Source organism: Schistocerca piceifrons, chromosome 5 (genome assembly GCF_021461385.2).
Source record: "Schistocerca piceifrons isolate TAMUIC-IGC-003096 chromosome 5, iqSchPice1.1, whole genome shotgun sequence".
NCBI lineage: Eukaryota > Metazoa > Arthropoda > Insecta > Orthoptera > Acrididae > Schistocerca > Schistocerca piceifrons.
This window is the reverse complement of record NC_060142.1, coordinates 665,826,236-665,853,419: the sequence shown is the minus strand read 5'-3', so window position 1 is coordinate 665,853,419 and position 27,184 is coordinate 665,826,236. Positions and strand designations below refer to the sequence as shown.

The following is a 27,184-nucleotide window of genomic DNA, read 5'->3' as shown; positions in this document are numbered from 1 at the left end:
ACATACGCCGCTCTTCGGCCAAGTGATACAACATATATACACGGCAGACAGAGAAAACATAAAAAGCATGGTAAACATAGAAGGAACACTGCAAAATAAAAGAGCAGTCGTTCGACGGAAGGCACTGTACATGAAGGGCGGTACCAGTGGAACAGATAAAGACATCCAGGCTGAGACGCGAACGTAGTAGAGAACACTGATGAAAACACTGTACACAAATGGAGAGACACTGATGCACGGAAAACACTGGCGACGATCATCGGCGAAGCACTGACACTGACGATGGGGCGGGGGGGGGGGGGGGGAGGCTGCCTCCAGGTCAAAGGGAGAGGTAGGAGGGTGGGGAGGAGGGGGGTGGATCCAGTTGGAGAAACAAGGGAGAGTGGTGGGAAGGAGAGAGGGGAGGGCTTGGAAGCCGGGGGAGAGGGTGGAAGTGGGAGATGTGGGAGAGAGGAGGGGGAATGGGAGGGGACAGTCAAAGCTGATAGGAGGGGTAGATGGACGGGACAAGGACATCATCAGGGAGGGGGAGTTGGCAGAAGCCACCTTGGGAAAGGGTATGGAGGGTGTGAGGATGGAGAGCAGGTGAGATGCAACAATACAGGCGCGGCAGTGGGCTGGGGTGGGCGAGGATGTGAGAGACAAGCAGGTGTGGGGGATCGAGCTTGCGGGAGGTGTAAAGGATCCGTATCTGTTCGAGGAAAAGGAGAAGGTGTGGGAAGGGAATCAAGTCGCAGAGGATCCACATGGGGGATGGGAGACGGATGCAGTAGACGAGGCGGAGTGTGTGGCGTTCAAGGATTTGGAGGGACTTATAGTAGGTGGGAGGGGCGGAGATCCAGGTGGGATGGGCATAGCAGAGGACGAGGCAGATGAGGGATTTATAAGTGTGGAGGATGGTGGAGGGGTCCAGACCCCATGTTCGGCCAGAAACGAGTTTGAGGAGGTGGAGGAGGTGGCGTCGGGAACATGCCTTGGCTTGGACCTCAGTCGACAAAAACGGAACGCTTATATGGTCACTTTGTCAATAAATTCGTTTCTCCTGGCCAAGAAGTGAAATATAAACAAAATCTATCGAAGAAGCAAAGCAATTTCAATAAGTTATTTTATTTCAATAAGTTTTTAATACAGAAAGTGACAGCAGTAAATCCTTATATCCTAGGCAAGTAAATTCAATGTTAGTTTGCATTCGTAAAGATAAGATTGTGGTGCTTAAGTCTGTCACTGTTGTAAACTTTCTAAGATCTTTCTCTCACTGAGGAAAGAAGTAACAGCGCCATGTATTGGTTCTTTTAATGTCCTATGTCATTATGATCGTCACAGTAAAGTAAACATCCGAACTAGTAAGATGAGCAGATTCCCAAAACTTTAAAGTAAGATATCTTTTTTGTGATCCGATTTTGATGAATCAAAGCCTATATGTTGCCCCAACCTACGCTTAAAATACCTGTGAAAAGCCCTTGAAAATTCTTCTAGTGGTTTTGAAGATTAGTATTTTCAAACACACAGACAGACATACACGTTGGTTTTAAATATTTATTGTCAGTATAGACTAACCGAAAAAGACCCTATTCGCTTAATCTTTACCTTTACACGCAGTGGATACCATTTTATGTAGTGGTGTTTTGAATACATGAACCAGTTCACTGTACTTACATAAATTCCTCTCCTTGTCAATCTACTTACATCTGTCCAACGTTGATCGACTTCCGTTGGTTCGTCGGCAATGACATTCACTTGCAAATAAATTATAATATTCCTTTGACAGTGTTAACAATGATCCCACTCTACGTTAGACAGTGTCCTTCAATCGGAAACACAGGACTGAATTGATGTTTTCAACAGTTGAAGGAAGTAGCACAAAACGATGTCATTTGAAAGCTAGCATATATTGTAGAAAATGTTTTCAATCCGGAGTTTCTCCACTCAGGTGATGAAATAATTGTGGTGGAGGCCCTTCCAATGATGCTGACCATTTTAACACGGGTAATGTATCACGAAGCAAATACCGTCCGCACTGGCGGAATGTTACGTGATACCACGTACTTATACGTTTGTAACTATTACAGCGCCATCTATCACAAAGAGAAAAAAGTGGTCCAACTAAAACATTGATATTTCTTTACGTACTACACGAATATGTAATAAAAAATGGGGGTTCCTATTTTTAAAAAACACAGTTGATATCCGTTTGACGTATGGCAGCGCCATCTGGTTTCCCCCTTCAAGCTAGACAAGTTTCGTTCTTTGTAGTTTTTTCGTTTGATGCTTATTTCGTGAGATATTTGGCCCGGTCACGATCAGTGGACCACCCTGTATATGCCTTCAGAAATTCCGACACCAAATAAGCCTGGCGGCTGCTATAGCACTTGAGGGTTGCTTTGTGTCTGAGGTTTGCTCCCGTCTGGCTCTCAGTGCCTTATATGTAAAGTTTCTTGGAAGTCGATAGACGCTCGTACCTCGAGGGTGCGGTTTTTCATGCTTTCACGCGCTAGAGAAGCCACCAGGCTGAATTTGTGTCGAAGTTTCTGACAGACAGCTTTATATCGTGCGCAACTCGAAAGTTAGATTCTTCAAAGAATCGGGAAAGGGATTTATTGATAGTTAAAAAATGCTATTACATGGACGTGCAGATGCACTGGTGCTCCGTCCTGTTGAAAAACGAAACTTTCGGCACGTTCTTACAGTTGTCGAAACAGCCAGGTGTACAAAATATCCGTACACTGTACGTCACTGCTATAATTGTTAGTTATCGACGGACATTGGGCCACGAAGGAGAGAGCGAAGTAGCCGCAGGATTGGTATCCCTCACCAGCAGCCACATGAAACAGCAACTTGTAACTGGATCATGGGTAAGTTAAAATTCATCCCAAATTTCTATCTTCATTCATGTATCTACATCTACATACATACTCCGCAATCCACCATACGGTGCGTGGCGAAAAGAAAGCCTCCTTTCCTCTAGAGACCCCCACCCGAGTTCCTGAAGCATTTACTTAACACTCGCGTGATGATCAAACCTACCAGTAACAAATCTAGGAGCCCGCCTCTGAATTGCTTCTACGTCCTCCCTCAATCCGACCTGATAGGGATCCCAAACGCTCGAGCAGTACTCAAGAATAGGTCGTATTAGTGTTTTTATAAGCGGTCTCCTTTATAGATGAACCACATCTTCCCAAAATTCTACCAATGAACCGAAGACGACTATCCGCCTTCTCCACAACTGCCATTACATGTTTGTCCCACTTCATATCGTTCTGCAACGTTACGCCCAAATATTTAATCGACGTGACTCTGTCAAGCGCTACACTACTAATGGAGTATTCAAACATTACGGGATTCTTTTTCCTGTTCATCTGCATTAATTCACATTTCTCTATATTTAGAGTTAGCTGCCATTCTTTACACGAATCACAAATCCTGTCCAAGTCATCTTGTATCCTCCTACAGTCACTCAACGACGACACCTTCCCGTACACCACAGCATCATCGGCAAACAGCCGCACGTTGCTATCCACCCTATCCAAAAGATCATTTATGTAAATAGAAAACAACAGCGGACCTACCACACTTCCCTGGGGCGCTCCAGATGATACCTTCACCTCCGATGAACAGTCACCATCGAGGACAACGTACTGGGTTCTATTATTTAAGAAGTCATGTAGAGAAGGAGGAGGAGATTAGTGTTTAACGTCCCGTCGACAACGAGGTCATTAGAGACGGAGCGCAAGCTCGGATGAGGGTAGGATGGGGAAGGAAGTCGGCCGTGCCCTTTCAAAGGAACCATCCCGGCATTTGCCTGAAGCGATTTAGGGAAATCACGGAAAACCTAAATCAGGATGGCCGGACGCGGGATTGAACCGTCGTCCTCCCGAATGCGAGTCCAGTGTGCTAACCACTGCGCCACCTCGCTCGGTGTAAGTCATGTAGAAGGTACAGTCATCGTGGAATTGGATGGAAGTCTCCGAAACGTCCTGGTCTTCATCGCGAGTCGAACAAGCCTATAACATTCACGTTGTCCTTTGAAAGTTCTCTTTGTGCTAAGTCAGAGCAGTCTGAAAATGTAGGATAGGGAATTAAATAATTGGCTAGCGGGCAGCTTAGTCTACGACATTTGTTGTTTTTAGATAGTACAGTTTTGCGTTTGTCTACATTAAAAGTTCTTTCACAGCCGTAGCAGCTGTTTGCTATAACGATTCTCCCACACCTCTTTCTTTTTCGTGTTTGCCCTGGGAGGGACAGCAACCCATTGCACTGAAATGAACTGGCCGGCTTAAGCTGAAGGAAGGAAGGAAGTGGGAGCAGCGCTGCCCTGTGGGGAGCAGGCAACACGCGTCGAGTGGAGGGACGGACGTGTGGGCCCGGCTGCCGTCCACAGACACGGGGCGCTGCTAATCGATGCTTTTCCCGCACTGTTTGCGTGGTTACCGCCGCCCGACACCACAGCACGGGCACAACGAACGGTGCGGTGGGCAGGCGGCGGGCGCCCCGTAGTAAGCTGCGCGACGCGCGTGTAGAAGTGCAGGCGACAGCAGGCAGCAGGCAGCAGGGGCCGCTGCCGTCAGGGTCTCGTAGCTGCCCACGTGTTCTCTGCCTGCTGGTGACGAGAAATGCATTCCAGTGCCGCATCGGACATTTGCGTTGCCTTGTAAAAGTCGCACAGAATACCTTCCATTGCAACCTTGTTTGCTGATGACTGGTCGAATAAACGAGGCCAAGTATTTTACACTACTTACTTACTTACTTACTCACTGGTCATACCGGACTCGAGAGTCCATTACCGCAGCAACGTATTTTCGCCATCTGTCCCTGTCTTGGGCTATTTCCTTCCATTCACCTTCAATACCTAGGCTGCTCAAATCAGCCTTCACATTGTCCTCCCATCTACGCCTCGGTCTGCCCACAGGACGTTTTCCCTCTAGGTGCCCTACCAGTACTCTGCGCGCTGCCCTGCCCTCATCCATTCGAGCTACGTCACCCGCCCATCGCAGCCTACGTGATTTAATGACACTGATTATGTCAGGGCTTGAATAGAGTTCCTGAACCTCTTCGTTATGCAGTTTTCGCTACTCTCCGCTAATGTCATCCCTTTTTGCCCCGAAAATTTTCCTCAAAATTTTGTTTTCAAATACTCAAAAGGGCTTTTCATTTTGCACAGTCAGAGACCAAGTCTCACACCCATACAGCATAACTGGTAGAATAATAGTTTTGTATATTCTACACTACTGGCCATGAAAATTGCTACACCACGAAGATAACCTGCTACAGACGCGAAATTTAACCGACAGGAAGAAGATGCTGTCATACGCAAATGATTAGCTTTTCAGAGCATTCACACAAGGTTGGCGCCGGTGGCGACACCTACAAGGTGCTGACATGACGAAAGTTTCCAACCGATTGCTCATACACAGTGGCTGCAGTTACCCTTGACGTTGCATCACAGACAGGAGCGCCTGCGATGGTGTACTCAACGACGAACCTGCGTGCACGAATCTCAAGACCTCATTTTTTCGGATGAATCCAGGTTCTGTTTACAGCATCATGATGGTCCCATCCGTGTTTGGCAACATCGCGGTGAACGCACATTGGAAGCGTGTATTCGTCATCGCCATACTGGCGTATCATCCGCCGTGATGATATGGGGTGCCATTGGTTACACGTCTCGGTCACCTCTTGTTCGCATTGACGGCGCTTTGAACAGTGGACGTTACATTTCAGATGTGTTACGACCCGTGGCTCTACCCTTCATTCGATCTCTGCGAAACCCCACATTTCAGCAGTATAATGCACGACCGCATGTTGCAGGTCCTGTACGGGTCTTTCTGGATACAGAAAATGTTCGACTGCTGCCCTGGCCAGCACATTCTCCAGATCCCTCACCAATTGAAAACGTCTGGTCAATGGTGGCGGAGCAACTGGCTCGTCACAATACGCAAGTCACTACTCTTGATGAAGTGTGGTATCGTGTTGAAGCTGCATGGGCAGCTGTACCTCTACACACCATCCAAATTCTGTTTGACTCAATGCCCAGGCGTATGAAGGCCGTTATTACGGCCAGAGGTGGTTGTTCTGGGTACTGATTTCTCAGGATCTATGCACCCAAATTGCGTCAAAATGTCATCACATGTCAGTTCTAGTATAATATATTTGTCCAATGAATACCTGTTTATCATCTGCATTTCTTCTTGGTGTAGCAATTTTAATGGCCAGTAGTGTGTATTCTAAACTTTCCTACTACGACGTCGTTTTAATTCGAAGGCTAAATCTGTATTCTTTTCTGTCTGTTCTTTCACCATGTTATTGCGTGTACAAAAGATCGGAGCGAAACTGTGCGTTAACATGGAGTCGAACGTTTTTATTTTCTGAGTTTTATTTCGGTTATAAATTCAGGTTGAGGGTTTCGGAGTTGTTCTCTTTCCGTATCGTTCAGTGGCTCGTCCGTCATCGCCTCCCTCTGGCTCCCACTCTGAGTGGGATTTCCAACCGGTGTACCGAAATGTAAAACATTTAGTGCTCGTGAATTGTTGCCCACTGACTGAAATAGTCTCATAATTCAAAATAAATGAGGCAAGTCTGGTGACGAGTTGCAACTTTGTCACAGCACCGAAAGGCAAAGACGTTAAGCGATTGATTCCTGAAAGCGAGGACGAACTGGAGCAGGACGCTTCAGTCATCAATGGATCACGATCTAAAACCTTTATGGGCTCACTCTCTCTTTCGTGGTTGAGATACAAGTTTTTAAATGAGTCACTGTTGACAGAGTTTCTATCGCATTTTGGACCCAGAATAAACAGCTTTACAGGAAAATATCAAGCTTCATTAGTAATCTATTATTACATAATTTTATCATTTTAATATAAAATAATTGTATTTAGTCTGTTGACAACATTCGAGATCTAAATCGCAAATCAGTTCTTGTATGCAGCATTATGTGGAATTACGATGTACGGCTGTGACCTTGCGCAGAACACTGTTCGTGGGAACTGTTCATTTTTTATCCACACATTCATCCCTCAACTGATCCGTTAAAGTAGATGACGATTAACATAATTATTTTCGATTAATTAAAAATGAGAAAGAAAGAGTGAGTTTCATTATTATTTATCCACATCATGTCAGCACCATATTCTCAGAAAAGGTGTGCAAGCTTTGCGTTGCTGTTACAGTAAGCGGTGCGTTTTACTCCACTCGTCCCCTTTTCAGTAAAAACGTAATGATCACAATTTAAGTCTATAAACTGAAGACATAGTACTACTGGAAAATAACGATGATAATTATAAATATAATGAAGGACTATAACGTTGTAAAAACCCAAGTTACAGATAACGTTTAAAGACTGTATTTAAAAGCCACCATAAGCGGTGACGAACATGAGAAGTCCGTCTTCAGATACTTGCTACAGGCGTCGACCTTTTATCTGACACTCGCGTGAACACAAGATCAAACATTAATAAAAAGAGAAAGCCTGTAACAGCATTCCGAAGAAGAACTTTTCAAATCCGTAACCGTATATGATGAGTTTTAAATATAGTTTTTAAACCCAAGTTGTGGCTGGTTGTCAGTTTTGAGTTGTAGCTCTGATACACAAGTAACTGACATGAAAACGAAGAAAGAGGAACAAAATAAGACGGTGCAGATCGTTTTCAGATGATAACTCCTAACCAACTAAATCATCTTCGTTCCACTGTTTCGCAAGTAAGAGGTCTCCGTCAGTCCGATTATAACTACGTGACCTTAACGCGGACTGAATAAGACATTATGGGACGCTAGCGGAGACAACATCTGTCCATGAGCATTTGGTTTTCTGATATCCTTTCCACTGGCGAAAAAGACTGAATTTATACTTATACTCTATAGTTAGTCCTGCCTACTAGATATCTCACGACTTCTCTTCATTGATAAATACTCAAAACTGACAAAAAAACATGCCTTACTGACTCGAAACAGTATGTTCAGCGTAACGATTACTGTTTACGCTATTTACAATTGTCATCCGTTCTGCAGCCACCATTATACGGTTTTAACACTGTACAGCCATTGCTACTGAACGGTTTACAAACTTTTTTTCAGTCTACAAATCATTCCTTGTCTGTACAGAGTATCACGCTTTAGAACATCTCGGAATATCCATGTTTTGGATTCAAGTTTCGATAGAAAGTACATCCTTCAGTTACAATACTGAAAGCTGCTGTCCGATACACATAAAAATATCTTACTGTCAATTGAAACGATAAGAACTCTTAAGTATGTTAATGCCAGTATTGATTGAGTATGTTTCTGTTTTTAAACTGTAATATCCCGATATGTTGGATATCCTCGTAAAAGTGGTTCACAGATGAATGAAGCTGGTACTAGTACTGTTGCTACTACTATCACCCTTACTGTTGTAGGCCGAGCGTGCAGTAAGACAGGGGTTCCAGCAGGCCGTGGAGAAGCTGTTAAGCGAAAGACACACAGCATGGCGAAAATCGCACGAAGATTGCTGACAAAGGGAGGGATCCCTACAATTCAGACCACCTTCCAGAAATCCAATAGGTGCACTCACCCATCTCGACTATGGCGGCCATTGGCACGGCAATTACTCATCTTGCACGAAAATTACTCTCCAGACTTCGAGATTTGAGAACGAAATGCTCTTTCTTTATTATTGTTTCATCGCCCTCGCCCTTGTGGGTTGGGGCGGGAGTGGGTGGAGGAGGTAGGAAGCTGGCTGTCAATGGTACAACCACCTCCTGTTCAGCGAAAGGATTTAAACATCCATGAGACGAAAATACATTAAAAAGGTGAAATACTTACAAATGATTTTAAGATTTGTAAAACGGTGAATTTTGTAAAAGTTTTTATGTAAAAGAAACTTGATTTCCTTCGTTAAAAAAACAAAAACAGTAAATAACTAAATGGTAGAAATTAAACAATATGAATACATTTAAAACAGTTGTAGATATGGTGGCCATAAAAACAGTCACTGCACGCTCACTAAAAGTTAAAGGACTTTAACTGGGAAAAACTGTCTGTTTTTGAAAGAAAAAAATTTTAGGTGCTAAGCAGAATAGCAGCGAATGGGTATAAGTAAAGAATTTCTATTGGTACCATCTATGGAGAAGATGTTAGAGTAGATGTTGGGAAGACAGGGAAGGAGGCGTAGCTTTTGATGTGAGTAGCTCCATAATATGAAAGAGAAAAGGTGTGGTAGGGAAGGGAATGGAAAAAGGGGTATAGGGAAATGGGAAGGGAAGGGGAATGGATGAGAAGGTGGGATATGTTGGAAGGAGTTATAGCTGGTCGGGTGCATAAGTGTCCGGACTCCGGACAGATTTCAAAGACAGGGACATGGTTGACGGAGGTCTTTTCCCTTTGTTGTTTCACCCTCCTCGCAACATGTAGGTAGAAAGGGGTGTGGGGGTAGAGGTGAGCTGTCAGTAGCCAAGAGCATTCAGAAACGAAAGGAATAATATTAAAACGTGAAAAGGTTAAAATGGGTGAAAATGTGCGAATATTGTTGGCACTTCATAAAATGTCACGACTATTGAGTTTTGTTGTGTAAAATAAAATCGATTGACTACAAGATAGAAAAACAAAAATATATGCGCTTAAAATCCACCGCATAAGCGCCAACGTCCTTCTAAAAAAGGGATTTGGTTAGGGGGTTAGGGGGAAAGGTGTTCTATAGGTATGAAAGGTGTGAATGGAAAAATAGGGGTCGGTTGGGTAGGAGCTATGGAGGTGAAGGTAGGTGTTGGGTGGGGGGGGGGGGGGGTTGGATAGTGCTAACGCTGGAAAGGAGGGATCTGGTGGATGGGCAGAGCCGTCGTATCGAGGGGAGAAGGGATGGGGAGAGATGCAGAGGAAGACGTCTGCGATGTTTGTGGCGCCACCGCTCGCGTTGGAACGTAAACAGCTCGGGAAAATTTCTCTGTAGTCTCTCAGGATCGAGATGCCGTTTCCATGCGAGAGTAAGATTGTAGGTGGTGTCCCGGTACAGTTTCGGTTGCACTGTTTGACCTCTACGGCCTCTTTAATAACGTATCCACAGTAGGCTGATGTGTAGGACACGACTTTTGTTTCGTTAAACATTATTTACGTTTATTCTTGTTTCTGCGTTTTGCCAGACTCAGCGCACTCCATGTCTTCATGACGCACTTTCTTTTTCAGTTCCTGGAGCTCCTAGAAAGATAGGCGCCCTTGTCAATCCTGCCTTGCGGCAGGCCGTCCCGAGTTTCATGAAGTTTTCTGTGGGAGTGCAGGTGTCTGGTCTGACGCTGTCCTATTGATTTGCCTGGGAACCGGGTCAACCGCAGGACAGGGTTTCGAGTTCGGATCGCGCTATTCATAGCAGTCTCATGCGTCAAACGCTGTGTGCCTACGGTCTGTCGTTCACGCCAGTCCTGCTGTCCTGTACCATATCTGACGCCACCAGATACCCGGAGACACGCGTCCTTATAGCTAAGGCTGGAGTTAAAATCAAAGCAGCGCCATGAAATTGACCACATCCACGAGTCAAAGAAAGAGGAAGCAAACAACCAGAACTGGATCACAGAGAGAGGTACGTTATCGTGGAACTGAGTGCTTACACGGATACTGGTATTAGCGGGATTTAAGAACTTCACAAAAAATAAGAGAGAGAGAAGATCGTAAGAAGGCGTAAACTCACTGATGTGGAATATAGGGTGTACACACAAAGAATTCTCGGAACGAGAAATATGCTACATTGTGAGACACTGGAAAACACAAATGATGCTCGTGCAGTTTATCCGCATTAATAATTATGAGTTGGCTAGTATTTTCCGTGAACTTTTGGCAGCAACGATTTCTCAGCGTGTGCAATCACACTCGTTCACATCCTCGTACTTAATGTGGGAATCAGTAGAGTAACGGAAGAAATGAAAACAGAGAAATAGAAAAAAGGCTTGCCAGTTGTTCATGCATTTTTGGCGCAAGAAAGCCGTCCACAAAGACTGCATTCGTAAATCAGTCGCCGGCCGTTGTGGCCGAGAGGTTCTAGGCGCTTCAGTCTGGAACCGCGCGACCGCTACCGTCGCAGGTTCGAATCCTGCCTCGGGCATGGGTGTGTGTGCTGTCCTTAGGTTAGTTAGGTTTAGGTAGTTCTAAGTTCTAGGGTACTGATGACCTCAGATGTTAAGTCACGTAGAGCTCAGAGCCATTTGAACCACTTTTTTCGTAAAGCAGTCTCGCTGAGATTTATCAGAATAACAGTGACCGGTACCGATAATATTTGTATGGTGTTCTTCAATGTCGATCTAGGTGCTTTTTCTTGTTAGTTGATAAGGTAAAACGTCAGGGTAGTATAAAGTGTAATAGGATATAAGAACTCCTGAGGAAAAAAGGATTGGAGAGAAGGAGCTCAGAAAAACAGTATATTGACGAGTAAGGTAAAGACAGAAACTATAGAAGGGTAACCTCTTATTTAGAAGGAAGAAAGAAGGAGATGCAGTTTACCAGCCTGTAAGAAAAATTGAGAAAGGAAGTGAAGTCTGAGAATAAGGTTAGTGGTGGGCGTTTATTGTATCAGTATCTGAAGAGATGTGGGAAAAGTGCGACGAACTAAATTAAGAGAAATTAAACTGGTTGTAATGAACGATGCAGGTTGAGGTTAAAAAGGAAATGAAACAAGTTATGAGAAGGGGAGGACGGCGATGACTACATGCTGCGGATTAACATTTAGAAATGGAAGGAGGGCGATTAAGGTCATGAGAGATGGAGCGGAAGCTTCATTTGCCAAAGACAGGGAAGGAAATCAGCTGCGCTTCTTTCAGCAGAGTATCCATTTGATTCTAGTACCCACATAAATACATGGAGTTTTTTTTAACTTTTGCAAAGATTCGCGATGACAGTCGTAGTTTTTGTTATACATTTCAACAACTCTGTTTTAATGGAGACGAGATACTGGCAGAAGTAAAGCTGTGAGGACCGGGCGTGAGTCGTGCTTCGGTAGCTCAGATGGTAGAGCACTTGCCCGCGAAAGGCAAAGGTCCCGAGTTCGAGTATCGGTCGGTGCACACAGTTTCAATCTGCCAGGAAGTTTCAACTCTGTTTTAATCTTCATGTGTTCGCGAAACTTGCTGCCATAACTTCCAAAAGAGAAAACAGATTCTTGGCAGCACTGGTTTCTGCTACAACATACTAACCACCTACTTTGTGCATCATTACGTTTCAGCGCGAACGGTCGTAATTACAGTATCATGGACAATGGTATGACACCGTGCAGGTCAGCAGAATAAGGAAGTTTTCCAGAATGCACTGGTCCCTATGATATCAATCTTTTTAAAAAGAATCTTGAAGCTGTACACCGCAGAGTAGTCTGTTGTCATGAAGTACAATAGGCTTGTAGACGTTCCACTTTCTTAGCTGGAGCTGCATGGCGTGACGAAGTGTATTCACGGACATGACGAGTTTGTTAACCTCCGACCCAATACAGCGGCCATGCCAGTCTCTCGCGTGATCTGTCGAAAAGCGACGTCGGTTGAGACTTTGAATCGTTCTTTGGAACCTTACGATTAAGACATCCTTTAATTAAAATTATTAACAATTCTTTAGTTGACTTACCCGCACCAACAAACATTTCATTTTGATGAAATTTTGGGTCTCTACAAGGACTGTGTTTGGTAATTCAAATCGTAACGGGACTTCTAAATGGTTTTGACTTTTTGTGTAACTGCAATGTATTGTATCATAAGCACACTGTAAACCTTATGAGAAAAAATAAACCTTCTGGATACGAAATGGGAGTTACAGTGCTGCAATATGGAACCTCTTCTCCAGAAGTGCCAGAGATTTCTGGCAATATGACGTTAACTTTCTTTCTTCATGTAGAGAAACGTCATTAAGCCGTTGCACATTGCTGTAAAATAAATTTGTTTAATCTCCGAATGTCGTTTATTTTAATACTAGCAACCGTGTTGTGTACAATACGCAACGTCAGCCAAGATTTTATTTCGTGTTCTAAGCAAACAAATTTCATACTTCCGTATATTCAACTAATTGAAGTAAAGGAAGACAGTCTTACAATCGCTGCTTGCAATTAGCCCACCAAGTATGAAACTAATTTGGAGGTGAGTACAGCTTTCAACGAGGACAGGGTTATCTGAAAAAAAAAAAAGTGTTGTGTGTATGAAGAGAAACGGCTGAAGCCATCACAATCATCGAAGAGTAGAAGTATGCTACAAGGAATGTTTCGATATCAAAATCACTGAAAACTAAATAAGATTATGAGAAGGCAGACTTTCTCGCGTGCTCTCATCGATAACGTTTCCCCGTGTTATCATCTGAGCAGTATCGTCGTCTTGAAGTAACGTTTCGACAAAATTTCTGCCCTTTATCTTCGGGTAAAGTGGCGGGATCACGTAGAAAGTGTTTCTTTGACTATAGATCTCAGCTTTCCTTTCCAGTGAGGGCAACGGGCGAATCTGTCACGTGTCTTCCGAAGCGAGTGTCCCGTCTGGTGGCGGGGATTTCCTGGTGTGGGTGCTGTGCATCGAGTCCCGGTAAAACCGTTCACTAGGGATAGAAAATGAGAGTGCCTGTCTCGAGGCACCAGAAGACTTCCCGTTGCATTTCTCGTAAAGAATGCTTCCTGAGACGCTCGGGAATGTAAACAAGTGTATGATGTCCCGATTTCGTGGCACTCTTAAGTGTCTGAGGTCAACAACATGCTCAGACTCTTAGCCAACAGGCTGAGTTCCACGTGGAGGTTGGCCCACTCTTCACATAGAATAGTATACTTGCAGTCTGGTCGGCCTGCAGTTCCAAACAACGCACGAGGAAAGTCGGATCTTTTCATTCATTTGGCGTGAGCGCGAGCTAGAAGACGTACTTGTACTACATAGCTGCAGGACCGAAGAAGAAAACATTGGTCCGAGAATAGTTTATGGATATCTTAGAAAGTAAAGACAATGTCGTGTTTATTTCTGGTATATTCGTTTCGAAAGCCAAAATGCAGCAGACATTATTTGTCAACTGAATAACCATTAAGAAGGTTAGTAGTGCAGGTGTGACTATAAGACAGGCTGGAGGTTTTTTGTGTTTGCGTTAAGGATGAAGGCTTTGGATAGCGACGCCGTAAGTAAGGTGTGCACCAGATCGAATTTCCTTGTAGATGCCTTGCGTAGTTACAGCCTTACTTATCTGCCTCTGCCCTGTCTCAAAGAACACTAAGTGAAAAATGTTTTCGGACACGTAGGCATTTCAGGTATGGAACTCGGTTAGCAGCCTAATGACTGCGTTAACAATAACGTGCGCCGCAGATTGTAGACGCTTAGTATTTTTTTTTTTTTTTTTTTTTTTTTTTTTTTGAAGACTGGCTGGGTGAGATTAAGATATGTGAACACAAAATAAGCAGTCTTGCATATGCGGATGACTTAGTTGTGATGGCAGATTCGATTGAAAGTTTGCAAAGTAATATTTGAGAGCTAGATCAGAAATGTAAGGACTATGGTATGAAGATTAGCATCTCCAAAACGAAAGTAATGTCAGTGGGAAAGAAATACAAACGGATTGAGTGCCAAATAGGAGGAACAAAGTTAGAACAGGTGGACGGTTTCAAGTACTTAGGATGCATACTCTCACAGGATGGCAACATAGTGAAAGAACTGGAAGTTAAAGGTATAAAATTAACAATTGAACCTATAAAACGAATATCCTGAGAATCCTTTAAATTATGAATTATTGAACCTGCACACATAAACAATAACGCCTTAAATAAAGCATGAGCTAATAAATGAAAAAAATGCAAGTTTTGGATAACCTATAGCCAAAATTCTTGTTATTAAACCAAGTTGTCTTAAAGTAGAAAGAGCAATAATCTTCTTCAAATCAAATTCAAAATTAGCCCCCAACCCAGCCATAAATATAGTTATACAACCAATTAAAAGTAAAAATCAACCACAGTTATAAGTATCCAGCAAAGCTAATGCAGTGAGCGCTCAGCTACGATCTACTCTCTTCTGCAAGAAGGAAGTCAGTACCAAGACTACGTTTTCTGTGCACCGTTCAATCTTTTGACCAACTTTGTTGTATGGGAGCAAAAGCTGGGTAGATTTAGGTTACCTTATCAACAAGGTTGAGGTTACGGATATGAAAGTAGCTAGGATGATTGCAGGTACTAGTAGATGGGAACAATGGCAGGAGGGTGTCCACAATGAGGAAATCAAAGAAAAACTGGGAATGAACGCTATAGATGTAGCAGTCAGGGCGAACAGGCTTAGATGGTGGGGTCATGTTACACGCATGGGAGAAGCAAGGTTACCCAAGAGACTCGTGGATTCAGCAGTAGAGGGTAGGAGGAGTCGGGGCAGACCGAGGAGAAGGTACCTGGATTCGGTTGAGAATGGTTTTGAAGTAATAGGTTTAACATCAGAAGAGGCACCAATGTTAGCACTGAATAGGGGATCATGGAGGAACTGTATAAGGGGGGCTATGCTCCAGACTGAACGCTGAAAGGCATAATCAGTCTTAAATGATGATGATGATGATGATGATGAAGCACGCGATATAATTACTGGGTACTTGAACCACTGTATACGGTAAACTATTTACCGTATGGATACCCCAACGTTATAGGAATGATGTTCAGACCGAGCGCTGCAGGATTTGCGTTGTTAGTAGTATTAGTGCGTGACTTGCCATTAGGCGTCGGAACTGGTACGGCGACGTAGGACTGAAACACAAGCATCGGTATGTGTGTTATCTAGAACTGCGAGGTTCACTATTAATGATTTAAGTGAAATGTGGGGACACACATTGGTGAGCTGTGTCTACACTTCGCCTCTATGTCGCCTTGAGCTCTGCTCGGGACACTTAAAGTGAGGTGTCTGAATGTCTTTGGAGGAATGGGAGCCCAGTTTTGCTTAAGAACCTAAACCAGAGGAGGTAGGGATCTGCAGCGAAGTCGATGTTGTAACACACCACAGAGGCGTTCCATTGGCTTAAGGTAGGGACTCTGAGCAAGGCAGTCCACTTCATTTCAACAGAACCCGACGTTTTAATTTCACAGAATGGGCATGTGATTAGTGAAACTGAACACTTCAAATTTCTAGGTGTTCAGATAAGAAACTGTCGTGGAAAGCCCACGTTCAGGATGTTGTTCAAAGACTTAAGGCTGCCATTCTGTTCGAACGGAATCTGAAGTAGGTGATCGTTCGACACGAAAATTAGTCTACTTTGCTTATTCATTCGCTTACGTTGTATGGTATTATATTTTGGGTTAACTCTTCCCATTCTCAAAAGATATTTATGGCTCAGGAACAGGTAGTTCAGGCAATAAGTGGTGTAAGTTCGCGAACCTCTTGTCGACCCCTGTTCACTAGTCTGGGTATTCTGACAGTGGCCTCTCAATACGTGTATTCCTTAGTGTCATTTCTTGTCTACAATATTAGCCTATTCCCAAGAATAAGCGGCTTTCACTCAGTTAATACTAGGCAGAAATCCAATTTGCATTTGGATCGCACTTCCTTGAGTCTTGTCCGGTGCATTATACTGCTGCATCCAATTTCAGTAAGCTACCAAAAAAAATCAAAAATCTTAACAGCAACCCACGTGCCTTCAAATCGAAGCTGAAGAGTTTCCTCATGTGTCACTCCTTCTATTCTGTCGAGGAGTTCCTCGAAAAATTAAGCTGATTCTTGTCGTATTGTTAATTGCGTTTTCTTAAACTTATGGCTTGGCTTTTTTCGGGTTCATAAAATTTTTATCTGTTATTACTTTTATGTTGTAATTTCATGTACTGACACGTTCCATGACCTTGGAGATTTGCCCCACAGTTTGGTCCTACGGAACTGGACGTGTAAATAAAATAAAATATATAAAATAAGGAATGTTACTGTCCACAGAGCTTTGCCTCACTGATGCTTTAGGACAGGGGACGCTGTCACGCCGACAGAAACAGTCGTCTTCTCCGAACGGCTGAGCGAGGTGGCGCAGTGGTTAGCACACTGGACTCGCATTCGGGAGGACGACGGTTCAATCCCGCGTCCGGCCATCCTGATTTAGGTTTTCCGTGATTTCCCTAAATCGCTCCAGGCAAATGGCGGGATGGTTCCTTTGAAAGGGCATGGCCGACTTCCTTCCCCATCCGTCCCTAATCCGATGAGGCCGATGACCTCGCAATTTGGTCTCTTCCCCCAAACAACCCAACCCCAACTCTCCGAACTGTTCCTCTACTGCACGCAGTATTCAGTTCTGAAAACTATGTCCATATCCTTCCGCGTTTGTGTTTTTCTAAGCGCAATAAGAAGACCACACCCTAAACACAAAAAGCACCCTCGTACCATAACACCATATCCTGTATATTTCACTGGTGGCACTACACACGATGGCGAGTAATGTCCGCCGGACGTTCGCCAAGCTCAAACCCATCCATCAGATTCCCATAGGATACAGCGCGATTCATCACGCCAAATCACTCATTTCCTGCCATCCACTGTCCATGGGCGTCGGTTATCACTGAGTACGGGAAACTGTCACTTATGAAGAGGTGTTCAACCATTGTACGCTTTTCCTTTTTACGCCACAGACGCTGTCAATTTGTGGTAACTGGTCTGTCGGTAGCACCTTAGCACCTTAACACTGACGAGTGAATCCTTCTGGTGATTTGTTGCCACTTTGTGCAGTCACCATAAACTTTGTGCATTCACCATCAGCAGCACTGGATGGTCCCCGTGCGACAGTCGTGATGTGTGCGTGCTGTTGGTTTAGCTGCGGTCGTTCCTTCGCGGTTCCACTTCACTGCCACATCATCAGGAGTCGGCTTTAGAAGCGCTGATTGGCTCATGGTGGATGACATCGAACGACCAGTCCACGTACGGAGTCACTGACCTCTCCTGACCGATGCATTTTGCTATTACTGCTTCTCCACTGACAAGACAACACCTCTTGCCCGCTTTTATATTGGCGGGTCTGCCTCTCGTCACATCCAGTGGTCAGTTCCACATTACACAGGGGTGTCAGGATGTTTTTGATCAGACAGTGTACATCGCTAAGTTCTGCCGATGTACTGGTTTTCGCCCCCCTCTCCCCTTCAGGGCGTGAATTACTCCGAATTCTAGACCTCTTTAACTGTAGTCTTTCTCTCCTTAACGTACGTAGAATGTATGGTGGAATCTGGTTTTGACTGGAATGTAGTGTAAGGACCTGGTGATGTTCGCACCGCGCTACCTAGCGTGTGACGTGAACGCCAACCACAGGGTGTCTTTCTCTTCTTCCCATTCCTTTGGAGATAACATTCCATTTCCGTTTCCTACCTGCCGTTACTGATAACGATTTCCTGAAGGTTTTCTCGAAGTGCTTTGCATTTACGTCTGCGAATCCTATAGCTGGCGAAGATCCCCTAGCAACACGGTCTATTTACAGTCAGTTCCACAAGAAAGTGTACGCCATTATCTGTATGAAATAAAACACACTATGTTAAATACAGGGTGGTCCATTGATCGTGACCGGGCCAAATATCTCACGAAATAAGCGTCGAACAAAAATACTACAAAGAACGAAACTTGTCTAGCTTGAAGGGGGAAACCAGATGGCGCTATGGTTGGCCCGGTAGATGGCGCTGCCATAGGCAAACAGATATCAACTGCGTTTTTTTTTTAATAGGAACCCCCATTTTTTATTACAAATTCGTATAGTACGTAAAGAAATATGAATGTTTTAGTTGGACCACTTTTTTCGCTTTGTGACAGATGGCGCTGTAATAGTCACAAACATATGGCTCACAATTTCAGACGAACAGTTGGTAACAGGTAGGTTTTTTAAACTAAAATACAGAACGTAGGTACGTTTGAACATTTTATTTCGGTTGTTCCACTGTGATACATGTACCTTTGTGAACCTACCACTTCTGACAACTCGTGTTGTTACAGCGTGATTACCTGTAAATACCACATTAATGCAATAAATGCTCAAAATGATGTCCGTCAACCTCAATGCATTCGGCAATACGTGTAACCACATTCCTCTCAACAGCGAGTAGTTCGCCTTCCGTAATTGACAATTCGCTGACGCATGTTTTGAGGCGTTGTCGGTGGATCACGATGGCAAATATCCTTCAACTTTCCTCACAGAAAGAAATACGGGGACGTCAGATCCGGTGAACGTGCGGGCCATGGTATGGTGCTTCTACGACCAGTCCACCTGTCATGAAATACGCTATTCATTACCGCTTCAACCGCACGAGAGCTACGTGCCGGACATCCATCATGTTGGAAGTACATCGCCATTCTGTCAGGCAGTGAAAGATCTTGTAGTAACATCGGTAGAACATTACGTAGGAAATCAACATACATTGCACCATTTAGATTGCCATCAATAAAATGAGGGCCAATTATCCTTCCTCCCATAATGCCGCACCTTACATTAACCCATCAAGGTTGCTGATGTTTCACTTGTCGCAGCCATCGTGGATTTTCCGTTGCCCAATAGTGCATATTATGCCGGTTTACGTTACCGCTGCTGGTGAATCACGCTTCGTCACTAAATAGAACGTGTGTAAACAATCTGTCATCGTCCCGTAATTTCTCTTGTGCCCAAGTGGCAGAACTGAACACGACGTTCAATGTCGTCGCCATGCAATTCCTGGTGCATAGAAATATGGTACGGGTGCAATCGATGTTGATGAAGCATTCTCAACACCGACGTTTTTGAGATTCCCGATTCTCGCGCAATTTGTGTGCTACTGATGTGCGGATCAGCCGCGACAGCAGCTAAAACACCTGCTTGGGCATCATCACTTGTTGCAAGTCGTGGTTGACGTTTCACATGTGGCCGAACACTTTCTGTTTCCTTAAATAACGGAACTATCCGTCGAACGGTCCAGACACTTGGATGATGTCGTCCAGGATACCGAGCAGCATACATAGCACACGCCTGTTGGGCATTTTGATAACAATAGCCATACATCAACACGATATCGACCTTTTCCGCAATTGGTAAACTGTCCATTTTAACACGGGTAATGTATCACGAAGCAAATACCGTGCGCACTGGCGGAATGTAACGTGATACCACGTAGTTATACGTTTGTGACTATTACAGCGCCATCTATCACAAAGCGAAAAAAGTGGTCCAACTAAAACATTCATATTCTTTACGTACTACACAATTATGTAATAAAAATGGGGGTTCCTATTTTAAAAAACGCAGTTGGTATCCGTTTGACCTATGGCAGCGTCATTTGGCAAGCCAACCATAGCGCCATCTGGTTTCCCCCTTCAAGCTAGACGATTTTCGTTCTTTGTAGTTTTTTCGTTTGATGCTTATTTCGTGAGATATTTGGCCCGGTCTTATTACTAATTGCAGAATTACCTAATAGTTAATCCAATTGCCGCCATTATCGTTTATAGCTTGCCACCTTAGCCCTCTCTCCGGTAAATCATCCACGTTTCCAACCTCCAAATATTGTTTTACACGCTTCGCAACGAATGTCTTTGACTTTCTGAGAATTTTATCAGCATCTCGATGTGATAGCTTTTATGCCCATAGATGACTTATATGGAACAAAGCCTGGTGACGCTTCAGATTTTTTGCACGTTTTAAACTGCAACCGACAGAACAAAACATTCAGCTCTCACACTCTGTTTGTCTATACACTTTGCAGAAGCGCATTGATTACGGATCCGAGACCACTACCAGAGATGTCGCTGTGGACGTTACATTTAAAATTATGGTGTACACTTTCTTGTGGAACTGACCGTAGTCATAGAACGACCACCACTTTGGCAGTCAGCGCGTCCCGAAACAGTTTTTATCTTTCCTGAAATGACTACCCAGCAGTGTCAAGGAAACAGCTGTCGAAACAACGATGCTGAAACAAAAATCCTTCATTGTTTGGACGAAACTTTCTTCTTGTGGGTGCATAGTGAGGAGAGCTTGATGTGACACATCAACCGCAAACCACTCAACTCGCAGGCCCGTTATGACAGTGATTAAAGAAGGACGTATGGGGAGAAGCTAGCTGTATTGCCGGGCGCTCGTAACCGTTTGCGCCCAAAAATCCAAGTTTCGGAACCTTTTGTCACCTAGGGAGGCTGCGTGCTGTCGGTGAGTTCTGTAGCTCACGTTTACGGCTGCGAAAGTAACGGCTAAATTTTGTACAGTGTGTATTCAGTACTGTCGAGACACATACCCAATTACAAACAAATCGTTATTCGTTGCTGGTGTGGCCATCAAATTCAAATACTTTTCTTATCAAACTACCAAGTTGTGGGTATATCAGTGCTCGTGAATGCGCCATTTGACTGATATGTTTGCTGTGAAAAAAAATTTCTCTTCTACATTCACCATGGCCCTACTGACACTAATGGTAACACTTGAAGTTGTGAGAAGTGAACTCGCTACTGTATGAAAATAATTCAAAATTTAATGGCCAGGACACACATAGGACACAACGGGTAGACACGGCAGTTGTGCCGTGCTGCGGCCGGCCCCTGATGTAGTAAAAAATAAAGGGGGCGACACGCGATGCCGGGACAGCACTAGTAGCTGCGGTCCCAACACTTCCTGCTGCATTGCCCCAGTCTGCGCTGTGGAAAAGCCGATTTGCCGCACGACGGAAACCGTAGCTCCCGGAAAGAAGGAATGGGACGATTACGAATACAAACTCACGACTCCGCCAGAGACGGACACGAAATGGCAGATTTTGAGATACGTGATCGCGGAGTAGAACAGGAAGTACAGTGGCGTACGGATGGGAAGCTCTGTGGACCGGGTGAGATACCTGTAAGACTCTACAGAGATAATACCAAAGAACTTGATCCCATTCTGGCAGCAGTTTGTCGTAGAACGCTGGAGCAACGGTGGGTACGTGGCAACTGCAAAGAAGCGCAGGTCATTGTTGTTTTTGAGAAGGGTCACAGCACGGGTGCACATGTTTGTAGGTCTATACCGCTGAATCCGATCTGCCGCAGCGTTATGGAGCGTATTTTATGCTTACGTTTTGTGGCTATTTTGGAGTCCGCCTGTCTCTTCTATTAAAATGCTTATGGATTCCGCAAAACAGAGACCCTGCTAAACTCTTGCTCGCTCTGTTCGTCCATGAGATCCACAGCGTTGCAGACAACGGCTGTTAGGTTGGTGCCGAGTTCCTTGACTTCAGGAGGAAAGCATGCCACACCGGCCCGCACTTTCGCCTAATGGGGAAAAAATCGAGCTTACCAGATTTGTGGCTGGATTCAAGACTTTCTTCCAGAAAGAACTGAACACGTTGCCCTTAACGGAATAAAATCGACAGATGTAAAGGTAATTTCAGGAGGACCACACAGAAGTATAACAGGACCGCTACTGTTTAGAATTTGTATAAATGATCTAGTAGAATGCGTCGGGAGCTCTTTAAGGTTATTCGCAGATGATGCAGTTGTCTACATGAAGGTAGCAATGCCAGAAGACTGTAACGACTTGCAGAAGGGCCTGCAGAGGACTAATGTGTGCTGCAGTTGACCCTTAAAATAAATAAATGTAACATACTGTACACATATGTGAGAAGAACACACTGGCTCCCAATTACACTACTGGTGACATAAACTGTTGCAAACAGTAGCTACCGTAAAATGTATACGAGCAACGGTGTGGAACGACCTTAAGTGGAATGGCCACATAAAACAAGTAGTAGCAAAAGCAGGTGCCAGACTGAGATTCGTAGGAAGAATCTTAAGCAAATGTAACTCAGCCACGAAGGAAATGACAGCAAGACGCTTGTTCGACCGATTCTTGAGTATTCTTCAACAACATAGGATCCTTACCAGGTAGAGAGAAAGATCCAACGAAGAGCGGCGTTTCGTCACAGGATTGTTCAGTCGGCGCGGGAGCATTGTAGAGGTGATAGATGATCGACAAACTCCAGTGGCAGACACTACAAGACAGGTGGTGTGCATTACTGAGAAGTTCACTAATGAAATTTCGAGAGCGCAATTCCCGGGAATAGTCAATGTGTTAATTCCGAGCAATTAGAGTTAATACAGCGGCTTACCGCCAATCATTCTTCCCACGCGCCATTCACGAGTGGAACAGGGAAGCGGGTACCAAAAGTACCCTCCGTCACACACCACCAGGTGGCTTCCGTTGTGTAGAACTGGATGGCGGGGAGCAAAACATGCGAGTAACGTATCTTTCTAGGCAGTAACTAAAATGGTAGTGAATCTTGTCTCTACCACCTACTAGTGGGCGTTCGAACTTTTGATTGTGGACGCTACAAGGAATTTTAGAAACATTTTCATAAGATTTTCACGTGAAATGTTTGGGAAGTAATTACACTGGTGTCCAAAATTAAAGCAACAAAATGAAATTTTGCAAGGTTGCTTTTATTTTGTCACAAAACAGTGTAAACAGGTGATAGTAATGTAGAAACAATGTAAAGAACACAGAACGTAAGGAATTGCAACGGATTTGCTCACACACATTCCGACAACTGGTTAATGTGCTCACTGTTGGATGTGACCACCTCTGGCACCAATACAGGTCTGACAACGACGGAAAATGCTGTGAATAACGCCATCAATGTCATGTTGAGGCAATAAGGCCCATTCTGCCTCCAGAGCTGCTCGCAAGTCTTGGAGGGCGGCTGGTGAACGCTGACGCGATGCAACCCGTTTCCCTAGTGCATCCCAGACATTCTCTATAAGATTTCACTCAGGAGAGCGAGCAGGCCACGCCATGCATGCAATATCTTCCGTTTCCAGGAAAACATCAACCACCTGTGCTCTGAGGTCGAGCATTATCGTCCATCAGTACGAAGTCTGGGCCCACATCACCTCGCAACAGTCGCGCAGGAGGTCCCAAGATCTCGCCACGATACTTGACACCAGTTAGACCTTGCCGATTTACCCGTATAATCTGATGAACAGCTGTCTGAGTGGTTAACATAATCCCTGCCCACACCATCAAGGATCGTCCTTGATATTAGACCGTTTAACAGTGTTTGGATTCCGAAATCGTGTTCCACGTTCACTCCTGATGCGATGCATCGAGAATCACTCTCCAGACCAAATCGGGACTTATCTGCGAAAAGAAAAGTGGCCCACTGTTCGACCGTCCAAGTGGCATGTTGACGGCTCCACTCTAGACGTTTCCTCCTGTGAAGTCGCATCAGAGGTACACGTACAGAAGGTCTCCGACAATAAAGCCTCTGTATGCTGCCGTTTGTCTCTATACAACACGACCAGTGGATGCTGCGAGGTCAGATGTCAGTTGCCGTGCAATACTAAGGCGGTACCGTCGTGTCCTTGCGGCCAAATAACAGTCCTCTCCTTCTGATGTCACTCATGGTCGGCCCTGCCCTGGTCTCCGGGATACGGCTTCGGTCTCTATAAATTGTCGCCAAATCCGAGAAACAACAGAACGATTCACATTAAGCCATTGAACTACATGAGTTTGCGACTGTCCTGCTTCCATTCTTCTTATGGTCCTCCATCACAGAGAGTCAGGTAGGCGTCTTCTTTGTGCTATACTGCACCGTCTGTGATTGTGTACACAGCAATTGTGGATATGGGATTACCCGGCAAAGACTACCCCGTTTGAGATAGGTGCCCTGACGTCATCGCTGACGTGGTTTTCCATTGACCGGAATGCCATCTTCCGTGAAGAACACGATTGTACGGACATCTGTTGACATTTTGTATGATGATACCGTGATTTAGACACAACATGGGGAAACAGTGGTTTTTTGCTTTAGTTGTGGACATTAGTGCGTTATTATATGCTTTAACGTGCTGTAACTCTGCTTTTATATATTTTATAATGTAAAGTTAGTTGCCTACTTTATATATCACCTAAAGCGAAATGAAACTTGGCATGGAAATAAGAAACGAGAAATCGAAAGCGATGCGGTTATGAAAACAGGAGAAACATTTGAGGGTAACTGCGACAATCGAGAACCGGAGAATGTGATGCAGCGCAGTACTTAGGGAATCTTACTGACAGTGGGTACCCACTGCACAAATTAAATTCGAGCAAGAATTGCCATGATCCAAGCTGCATTCAATATGAAGAGGACTCTGCTGATCAGCAAGCTAAGCTTGGAATTAAGGAAGAAACTAGTGAAGTACCACATGTGGAGCAATGCACTGTACGGAGCAGAGACGTGGACTATGAGGAAAATTGAGAAAAAAATACGTGGAAAGTTTTGAAATTTCGTGCTGGAGAAGAATAGAGAAGATCAGTTGGACAGATCGGGTGAGCAACGATGATTTACTGAGAAGAATAAGAGAGAAGAAAACAATTCTGAATACAGTTGTTCTGAGGAAGGCTAACTGGATCTGACACAGACATGAGGGGCTCATACACGACGTCATTGAAGGGAAGATTAAAGGAACTACAGGACGACGAAGAAGGAGAATTCAATATCTGGATGACGCGGAAGACGGAAGGAGATACAGCAGACTACAGGAAGAAACTGAAGATAGGGAACATTAGCGTCAGAAATTCTCCCTATGAAGACATGGACCTGCCACTACGCAGAATACTACATAATAATACAATGGTGAGAAACCATTGGGAGGTTAGAAAATTTTACTACTAACACAGACACAAAAGAAGCGTTAGGTAAAAATCCTTGACTACCACTGAACTAAATGGTAGTTCAAGTCTCATCGAATACCCGAGACTCGCAATGAAATGTCAGACTTGTGTCGCAACGTACCATGATATTTGCAAGACGAGTAGTTAACGTCAGTTGACATCCACATGCTACAGGGTGTTTCAAAAATGACCGGTATATTTGAAACGGCAATAAAAACTAAACGAGCAGCGATAGAAATACACCGTTTGTTGCAATATGCTTGGGACAACAGTACGTTTTCAGGCAGACAAACTTTCGAAATTACAGTAGTTACAATTTTCAACAACAGATGGCGCTGCAAGTGATGTGAAAGATATAGAAGACAACGCAGTCTGTGAGTGCGCCATTCTGTACGTCGTCTTTCTGCTGTAAGCGTGTGCTGTTCACAACGTGCAAGTGTGCTGTAGACAACATGGTTTATTCCTTAGAACAGAGGATTTTTCTGGTGTTGGAATTCCACCGCCTAGAACACAGTGTTGTTGCAACAAGACGAAGTTTTCAACGGAGGTTTAATGTAACCAAAGGACCGAAAAGCGATACAATAAAGGATCTGTTTGAAAAATTTCAACGGACTGGAAGCGTGACGGATGAACGTGCTGGAAAGGTAGGGCGACCGCGTACGGCAACCACAGAGGGCAACACGCAGCTAGTGCAGCAGGTGATCCAACAGCGGCCTCGGGTTTCCGTTCGCTGTGTTGCAGCTGCGGTCCAAATGACGCCAACGTCCACGTATCGTCTCATGCGCCAGAGTTTACACCTCTATCCATACAAAATTCAAACGCGGCAACCCCTCAGCGCCGCTACCATTGCTGCACGAGAGACATTCGCTAACGATATAGTGCACAGGATTGATGACGGCGATATGCATGTGGGCAGCATTTGGTTTACTGACGAAGCTTATTTTTACCTGGACGGCTTCGTCAAAAAACAGAACTGGCGCATATGGAGAACCGAAAAGCCCCATGTTGCAGTCCCATCGTCCCTGCATCCTCAAAAAGTACTGGTCTGGGCCGCCATTTCTTCCAAAGGAATCATTGGCCCATTTTTCAGATCCGAAACGATTACTGCATCACGCTATCTGGACATTCTTCGTGAATTTGTGGCAGTACAAACTGCCTTAGGCAACACTGCGAACACCTCATGGTTTATGCAAGATGGTGCCTGGCCACATCGCACGGCCGACGTCTTTAATTTCCTGAATGAATATTTCGATGATCGTGTGATTGCTTTGGGCTATCCGAAACATACAGGAGGCGGCGTGTGGATTGGCCTCCCTATTCGCCAGACATGAACCCCTGTGACTTCTTTCTGTGGGGACACTTGAAAGTCCAGGTGTACCGCCAGAATTCAGAAACAATTGAACAGCTGAAGCAGTACATCTCATCTGCATGTGAAGCCATTCCGCCAGAAACGTTGTCAAAGGTTTCGGGTAATTTCATTCAGAGACTACGCCATATTATTGCTACGCATGGTGGATATGTGGAAAATATCGTACTATAGAGTTTCCCAGACCGCAGCGCCATCTGTTGTTGAAAATTGTAACTACTGTAATTTCGAAAGTTTGTCTGCCTGAAAATGTACTGTTGTTGTTGTTGTTGTGGTCTTCAGTCCTGAGACTGGTTTGATGCA

The 27,184-nt window shown here is 44.5% G+C and overlaps 1 protein-coding gene across 1 annotated transcript in view; it reads left to right on the top strand.

The window, feature by feature from the left end:
* Nucleotides 1-27,184, top strand: part of LOC124799186 (zinc finger protein 574-like) — a 272,342-nt gene that overhangs the window by 170,848 nt on the left and 74,310 nt on the right. Inside the window, exon 6 of the mRNA XM_047262722.1 lies at nt 4,379-4,648. Within this exon, the coding sequence (XP_047118678.1) occupies nt 4,379-4,648 (270 nt within the window). The remainder of the gene's footprint in view (nt 1-4,378; nt 4,649-27,184) is intronic.